This window comes from Rhincodon typus, chromosome 36 (assembly GCF_021869965.1).
Source record: "Rhincodon typus isolate 14 chromosome 36, sRhiTyp1.1, whole genome shotgun sequence".
NCBI lineage: Eukaryota > Metazoa > Chordata > Chondrichthyes > Orectolobiformes > Rhincodontidae > Rhincodon > Rhincodon typus.
The window spans coordinates 5,263,569-5,272,714 of NC_063367.1; the positions used below are offsets into that span (position 1 = coordinate 5,263,569).

Genomic DNA, 9,146 nt, shown 5'->3' on the forward strand with positions numbered 1-9,146 from the left:
AGCAGTGTCAAGGCTGCAATTTTATCAAAGGGTTCAGACGATACTACCAGCTGTTGATGAAATTTGATGGATGACTGTTAAGCTTACCATTTACGTTGTAGTTTCCTAGTGTTCAGCATCAAAAATTATTTATGTAAAACTATGTAATAGTTGTTACGAAATGCAAGCCGCTTTAACTGAAGTAGATAAATTATGGTAAAGATATCAATCTTACTTGGTTAAAGATAATTGTTTCTTAAGCTTACTTTAGCATATGGCCTGGGGGTTTGGATGGGTACCAGCAAGACAAAAGCAGTACAAATTAATTTACTGACACTGAATGCAGCTGTGCTTGGGTCACATAACAAGTGCCCAGTATAGTAAGAAGGATGGGTTACTATTCATCACTGCACAGTTTGAGTGTTCGTCAAGAGCTGAGGTTGCAGCTGCTGTGTGGCTCAGACGTTCAATCAGTTTCTTTGGTTAGCCTAAAGCATAGTAACCCTTTAGCGCTCAGCCTGTTACTTGGGCAAGCTTAGCTTCAAGATTCATTGGGAAATTTGGGTGCAGTCAGTGTCCTGTTTCTGTTGTCTCCCCATTTATTGCCCTGTGTTTTCTCAGCATTCTGGCGCAGCTTCCCTTTGTAAAAGCATCCCCCACCCACCCAAACACCATTTTGTGGGAATTTGCTTTATTCATTCTTGGGGACCCTGTCTGGTTCCTTTGAGACATTTGACTGGTTTTGTGCTGGCTGAGTGTTTTTTTTTTGCCTGACAGTGACCTCATCACAGATCCAGTTTTGTAGCTTTCCACACCTTCTGTCTTTCTTTTAAAGTTTTCCTGTATGTTGAGGGAACATTATCAGTACAAAATCAGTCAGCTGGAAATGGTTGTTGATCACTTCAGTCTAATGGACATTGCTGTGGCTGGAACTGCAATTCAGATGAGAGAGCAAGCAAGCGCTTTTTGGTAGATCAGCAATGTAATGTGCCGTATGGGATTTTTGTTTCTAAATGTGATAGAATTGTAGCTATTTCTCAATGGAGGAATCAGTTAAATCTTGTTCCCATGTCAGGAGATTGCGCAAGCAACTGATATAATACAAAAGCAAAATACTGTGGGTGCTGGACTCTTAACTTCCAGTTACATGTCGTTTTAATTCTCCATGTTGCTTGCAGTCAGACCTTTCTGTACATGGCCTAGAATGAAGCTCAACACACAAGCTCAAGTACCAACATCTCGACTCTTGATTCAGGGTTCAGCATTGAGTTCAACAATGTTGAGTTCATCAATGTTTCTCCTTCGTTTGTTTTTTGTAGCCTTTGTCTTGTTTATTTCCTTATCCTTTCACATTGCATTCAGAATTCTTATAGAGTCATACAGCACAGAAACAGGCCCGTTAGTCCAACTCATCCGTGCCGACCAGGTTTCCCAAACAAAACTAGTCTCATTTGCCTGTATCGTTCTAAATCTTTCCTATCCATGTATCTGTCCAAATTTCGTTTAAGTATTATAAACTGTACCAACATCTACCTCATCCTCTGGCAGTTAGTTCCATATACACACCACCCTCTGTGTGAAAAAGTTGCCCTTTGGGTTCCATTAAATCTTCCTCCTCTCACCTTAAAGATGATGTCTTCTAGTTTTGAATTCCCCTCCCCTAGGGAAAAGACATCTGTCATTTACCATATCTCTGCCACTCATGATTTTATAAACCTCTATAAGGTCACCCCTGAACTTGCTATGCTCCAAGGGAATAAAGTCCCAGCATATATGGCCTCTCCTTATAACTCAAACCCTCTAGTCCCGGTAACATCCTTGTAAATCTTTTCTGCAACCTTTCCAATTTAGTAATATCCTTCCTACAGCAAGGTGAACAGAACTGTGTGCAGTACTCCAAAAGTGGCCTCACCAATGTAATTTTCAGGTTGGCAAAGAGGGACCAGTTTTCAATTATTCACAATCAATAGCAATGAGTTGAAGAAATGAAGTATATTAGTGTTAAATTTGGTAACAATACAAAGATAAATAGGAAAGCAAGGTAAGAGGACACGATTCTGTGAGTATCCCATTTAATGTGGGATCGTGTCACGATATCCACTTTGAAAGAGTAGAAAAGCAAAACATTAATTAAATGGAAAGGCTACAGAATGCTGCAGAACAAAAACATCTGGGTGTCCTTGTACATGAATCGCTAAATATTAGCGTGCAGGTGCAGCAAGAAATTAGAAAGTTGAAGGGAATATTGGCCCCAATGCAAACGGAGTATAAAAGTAAGAAATCTTGGTATGACTGTCCAGGGCATTGGCAAGACCACCCCCCTGCAACACTGGGACAGTTTTGGAATTCTTACTTAAGGTTTACACATGCATTGGTGCTATTCCAAGAAGGTTCACCCAGTTGATTACTACGATAAAATAGCATTGAGTACTGCGTACAGTTTTGGTCTCCTGAAGACACAATTGAATTTAAAAACTGTTCAGAGAAAGTCCACTAGGCTGATTCTGGGGTGATGGAGATTGTCTTGCTTGAGCAGGTTAGGCCCATACTTATTTGGATTTATAAAGATGAGTTAGCAATCTTACTGAAAGGTAAGGTCAAACTTGAATACTATCATTAGGCTTGTGTGCAGCAACAATACCAGAGCACCACTTGGTTGGTTTTGTGACTAAGGAAGTGATATCCTCACTTGTCATTTTTGCAATTTGCTTCTCAAATTGTTTCATTTAAGGGTTACGGAAGCTTCCTGGGGCATCTTTTCACAGTGCAATGCTATATTCAGTATTCAACTTCCCTAACCTTTTTAAATAGTTTGGGATATGGGGGAAAAGCAGGAGGTTGACAGTAGATTACAATGCTCATTTGAAGAGCTGGCGCAGGTACAACAGACCAAATGTTGTCCTTCTGAACTGTAACACTTTTGTGATTCAGTCTGAATGTAGGCATTGAAGCAAATCACAAACTTCTAATTTCTGTACTGGATGAGAAGGAACTGGCAAGGATACCTCAAGAATGCAAAGATTTTAATTTTACCTTATGAGATTCACATGTAAAATGCTATACATGTGGGACAACTGCAGATAGACTGTCCAAAGTGCGGGACGACAGCCCTACCATGCATGATGGAGTTTACAAAAATTAATCATCTGCTCGATGGCTAGAAAGTCATAATCAATGCAGCTAGATCTGACAGGACCAGCTGTGAGACCAAGAATGTGTCTCTGTTCATTGTTATTATGTTAAGGGTTTATCAGAACAAAAACCTAAAGGACTAACTATAAAACCATTTTGAGCACTGACTGTATTTTGTTATTGTGGGTGACATACCAGTGATGAACGAATGACTAGTCGTTCCAGTTTCACTTCAGGAAAATGTCCTCGGGAGGTTGCCAAGGAACACTTGTGTAAACCTTGAGTAAGGTGATCACAAGACTTGCATGAGCTATTTACAATGCATGGTAGAGATAACAAGGTGTAGAGCTGGGTGAACACAGCAGGCCAAGCAGCATCAGAGGAGGTGGAAGGCTGACGTTTCGGGCCTAGACCCTCCTCCAGAAATGGGGGAGGGGAAGGAGGTTCTGAAATAAATAGGGAGAGAGGGGGAGGCGGATAGAAGATGGATAGAGGAGAAGATAGGTGGAGAGGAGACAGACCAGTCAAAGAGGCGGGGATGGAGCCAGTAAAGGTGAGTGTAGGTAGGGAGGAGATAGGTCAGTGCAGGGAGGACGGACAGGTCAAGAGGGCGGGATGAGGTTAGTAGGTAGGAGATCAGTGCATGGTATCCTCATGTTTCGATGACGGGACAGTGTGTGCTAATAAGTGTTTCAGTCAACTTTGCCGTCAGTTCTGAATTTGAACATGTCACGTGTTTACTGACATCCTGCGATCAAACGGGGAAGCTGAATGCGGGATCGAGAATTAAGTCGCTGTTGACAAATGCAGGGCAGCACTGCTAAATTACAGGTCCACCACATGCCAATGTAGTTGAGCACTATTGGAATTGCTTATGGGCAAGCAGCTGAAGACTCAATTCCTGACTCCATCAAAGGAGTTCACACCACATATATCCCTACAGGGCTATCAAGATGTAAATAAGGAGCAGTCTTATTGTGCTTTTTACAATAAGTGCTACTGAGCAAGACCATTGTCACATTTAGGGAAGGGATCTGAACAGAAATAGTATGGTTATACAAAGCTGCAGACCAGCTGAGATCAGATATTATTCATATTGTTGAAGGAATAGCATAAAGCAGCTGCAGGAACATTATCTCATGACAGCTAATTGTCCATCACTGCTCAACTAGGATGAATGCAATAGGAAACTTTATAGTGCAAGGGTCGTGCAAACCTTAAAGTACGAAGAACAGAATCAAAGTCAATTTTCTTCTACCCAACAACTTAGGAGCGTTGCAAGACCAAAGAGAACGTGTGTGTGTGTGTGGTTCATCTATCTCCCCTGACCTGCATCCTGTCACAGATCTTTTCCTTTGAACTTCCTGCCCCCTTCCCCTGGTTTAAAAACTCTTAATTCTCTATTTCTCTTCAGTTCAGTCTCTCTCCACAGGTGACTTGATTTTATCCCCCTGGTTTTTTGTTCTTATTACAGCTGATTATTATGGTCAGCCATCTTGAATGTACGGGGTGCTGGATGAAGACTGACATGTCAAACCATATTTAGCACTACCACCAGGCTGTGAGCACTTCAACAGCTCAGTAGAGGCTAATTTGAAAATCTACTTCACTTGAAATTAATCACTTCTTTCATTCCTACAAGGTTTCAGTTTTCAATGTGAGTGCACTGAGCAGTCTATTAGACGCTTAGTGTCGTCTGACCCCAGTCACTAGATAGTGACAGATGTGGAATGCTCATAATTACATCTGTCACTCTGGATTACTGCCAGTTGCTAAGGCTGAGCATAGCTCTTGAGTTACTAAACCATTAGCAGAAGTTATCCTGTTCATTTCCTCGTAATATTCACTTGCTTTGGATGCTGTTAATGTTTTGAACTGGGTAAGCAAGAAGCCATTAGCTGATCATCATAACTGCTTGGATGAATGGGGACCAGAGACAAAGCAGATCTTCTACACACTATAGACCCAGTCACCCCTAATGGATCTAATCTTTGGAGAATCAAGGCCTTTCTCCCTGCACTACGCAGCTTGCTTCCAGCCTTCCTGATGGTCATTATGGATCAAATATTTCTTTTCCTTTTAATAACAGCACTATGAAACACCTTGGGGAGTTTTGAATACATAAATGCAAGTTTTTTTTGTGGTGCTGACAAATGTTAATTGAAATTCATGATCAATGGAGGAATATTACGTTTCACTTTCTGGAGTGAATAGAGATTAGTTTTCCTGCCCTCTCCCTCTTTCCCCCGTCAAATCACAGTCCATAATAAAAAGAACAGTGAGGCAGGTGGGAGATTAGAACCATGGAATGGTGACAGTGCAGCAGGAGGATGTTGCGCTAATGCTGACTCTCTGCGAGAGCACATCAGCTAGTGCTTTGCCTTTCCCCTGTAATCTTACCTGATCCTTTTAGAAAACTACCATTAATCTGCTTCCAACACACAATCAGGCAGCTCTTTAAAGATCCGAGCTGCTTACTGCTACTCTTGGCCTTGCAAGTTGAGATGATGGTAATGCCTGAGAAACTCGGGTCTGGCAGCATCTGTGGAAAGTTAATGCTTCGAGTCAGGTCTGACTTCATTTCTGAAGAAGAGACATACCGGTTTCGAAATGGTATTACTGTTTGTCTCTCTACAGATGCTGCCCGACCTCCTGCGTATCTCCAGCATTCCGTGTTTGTATCAGATTTCCAGCATCTGCAACCTTCTGTTTTTTTCATCGCACTAATGCCCCACAGCCTGAAATGCTTCTCTTCAATTCCTCCTTCTACCTCAGCCATTTGAAGGCCATAGACCACGAGGAAATAAGTCGTCTTGATCCATGAGAGTAGCAATGAAGCAGGTGAAGACATAGGTCATACAGTCAACAAGTCCATGAACTGTTCTGTTCAGCCTGGTTGTGGGCAGAAGTGGGAATGTTACAACTACCCTCCATCCCTCTGGATCAAGAAGGGAGGTGGGGAGAGGAATCAGCCAGCTGACCATTGACTCCTGTGAAACCTATGTCTTCAGGTGTTTGGTAAAGATAGGAGACTTAACTAGATTGGACCTGAAAAATGAGCTTGTGAATTGGGTACTAGTTATTTTTCTACCATACCCCTTCAAGAGTCAAAACTTTTAAGCCCATAAGGAAGCAATATTCTTTTCCCTGAAGTTATTCAAAACACAGAATCCCAATAATTATAGCTGTAGGGGCCTACAGCACAAAAAAAAGGCTGTGCCAGTCAAAGAACAAGCACCTAACTCTAATTCTATTTTCCAGCACTTGACCCATAGCCTTGGCATCGCAAGTCCACATTTAATTACGACTTAAATGTCACGAGGGTTTCAGCCTCTACCCCCTTCCTGGTAGTGAGTGTGTCATTGAATCTCCAACCATCAGCATACAATGAAGATGTGAAACGAAACTGATCCTGGAAAGCCAATTGGTTGAATATTAAAATTGCTTGTGCACATTGATAGTTAAACTGGATCCACTGTCCAAATCCAATGCCCAATGCTAATCATCAAATTTTGCACTCTGTGACCATGGTTTCCCATCCTTGATTTGTTGTAATGTTCACCCTGGTCTTCCACTCTATCCTACACTATCTTGGATTTCCAGTGTCTGTTTTGCATAGTTGTTCCCCTCTTCTAAGTGTGACCATGTAAATCTGAACATCTCTAATACAACCCTTCTCTAGGTTCCATTTTAGGACTTCTTTGAAGGCAGATGTGGATGATGTGCTGTTGAGCTGTCCCACATTTTTTTTGAGTTGTGAATTTTTGGATTCCTTTCCTCAAAAGGCAGTGAATGCAAAATCTTCAGTTTTTTTTTCTTTATTCATTTCTGGGATGTGGGCGTCACTGGCTGGCCAGCATTTATTGCCAGTCTCTAGTTTGCCTTGAGAACGTGGTGGTGAGATGCCTTCATGAACCACTGCAGTTTCTGTGCTGTAGGTTGACCCACAATGCTATTAGGGAGGGAATTCCAGGATTTTGACCCAGCGACAGTGAAAGATGGTGAGTGACTTGGAGGGGAACCTGCAAGTGGTGGTGTTCTCATGTATCTGATGCCCTTGTCCTTCTAGATGGAAGTGATTGAGGGTTTGGCAGGTACTGTCTGAGGGTTTTCTGCAGTGCATCTTGTAGAGTGTCAGTGGTGGCAAGACTGGATGCTTTAAATATTTTTAAGGCAGTGGTAAATAGATTCTTGATCGTCAGAGATGAAAGATTATTGGGGATATGCAGAAATGTAGCGTTGAGGTTAAAATCAGATCAGCCAAGATCCTATTGAATGGTGGAGCAGGCTTGAAGAACAAGTGGCTTACTCTTATTCTGTATGTTCACATTTTGCATTAATTCACTCAGTTATTACTATATTTCATGTAGCTTCATCTAATCAGTACTCAAGGTGTCAACGTGAATTTTTTTGGGGTGGCACGGTGGCTGAGTAGTTAGCACAACTGCCTTACAGCACCAAGGAACCGGGTTCAATTCCATCCTCGGCTGACCGTCTGTGTGGAGTTTTCTGTGCCAAATTGCCCATAGTGTCCAGGGATGTATAGGTTAGATGGATTAGCTTGGGAAACACAGGGTTACAGGGATAGGATTGGGAGGTGGTTCTAGGTGAGATGCTTTTCAGAGGGTCAGTGTGGACTCGATGGGTCAAATGCCTGCTTCCACGCTGTAGGGATTCTATGATTCTGTGAACCTGAATTTTGCTCTTTTGACCCTATTTGAAAATATTAACTTTTGTGCTGTCCAGATTTGTTTGTAAAGATCAGAGTTAAGACAGTTATTTTTGTCATAGCATTGATTATAAGAAAATCAATTTATCAATCAGTGAAATATCCATTGGGCATCATTCAGTTTTGTATATTCTCCATTACAACCAATGATTTAAGAAATCAAGCAAATTTTTGGGGAAGCAAGATGTTGGGTAAAAGTGAGATCAGTTTTTAAAAAATTACATCAAAACAGTGGTGCCTGCTACATGCTATGGAAGCAAAATTTTCAAAGCTAGCAGCATGAGATCAGCCTCTGTAATGTGTCCTTAATGGCACTTTATTTCAATGATTTGGGAAAGTGTATTTTGGATTTTAGTAAACACTTTTTTTTCCTTTCAGCTGAAGGAGTTCCTCAAGTTTATTACTTTGGACCATGTAGTAAATATAATGCCATGGTGCTGGAGCTGCTGGGACCAAGTCTGGAGGATCTCTTTGATCTGTGCGACCGGACATTCACACTGAAGACAGTGCTAATGATTGCCATTCAGTTGGTGAGTGCTATGACTAAAGTGTTATGTGTGAAACCTCTGATCTGAGACTACTTATGAATTTGACACTTTCACTGCTAGCAGTGATTCAAAATGAACAGTTTCATGTTTGGAGTTGATGCAATAAACCAGCATTCCTGCCAAAATGGACTTGTAATGTCAAGAGAGATAGTAAGAACTGCCAATACTGGAGTCAGAGGCAACAGTGTCGAGCTGGAGGAACACAGAAGGCCAGGCAGCATCAGAGGAGCAGGAAAGTTGATATCTCTGGTCGGAATCCATTTTCTGAAGAAGGGTCCCAACCCAAAGCGTCAACTTTCCTTCTCCTCTGATGCTGCCTGGCCTGCTGTGTTCCTCCAGCTCCACACTGTGTCGTAATGTCAAGACGCTGTTGACACTTTTGTGCTTGTGTGTATATTCCTCGCGTTTCGAATCTGAGTATTGCTGAGAAAAAGCCACATTTTGTCAAAGCTTTTCATCTTCCACCTGTCAGGGCATTCACAAGAATACCTATGTAAAGGATGTTATCATCTCGTAAGGTTTGAAGGTATGTCTGAGATGTAATGGAGCAACAAAACACGTGATGGATACATTATTAGGGGTGAATTGTGTGTATTAGTTGTATAAATATGGGGTTTCTAATAAGTGGTGGTGAGTGTTGTGGAGTGTAGTTAACTCAGGCTCGCACTGAAAATAAAAACCAAAAGAACTGCGGATGCTGTAAATCAGGAACAAAAACAAAGTTGCTGGAAAAGCTCAGCAGGTCTGGCAGCATCTGT

General features: G+C 41.8%; 1 protein-coding gene across 3 annotated transcripts in view; it reads left to right on the forward strand.

The window, feature by feature from the left end:
• Window positions 1–9,146, forward strand: part of LOC109934754 (casein kinase I-like) — a 193,053-nt gene that overhangs the window by 109,406 nt on the left and 74,501 nt on the right. For all 3 annotated transcript variants that reach the window (XM_048617262.1, XM_048617260.1, XM_048617261.1), the window contains one exon: window positions 8,219–8,370. In XM_048617262.1, the coding sequence (XP_048473219.1) occupies window positions 8,219–8,370 (152 nt within the window). The remainder of the gene's footprint in view (window positions 1–8,218; window positions 8,371–9,146) is intronic.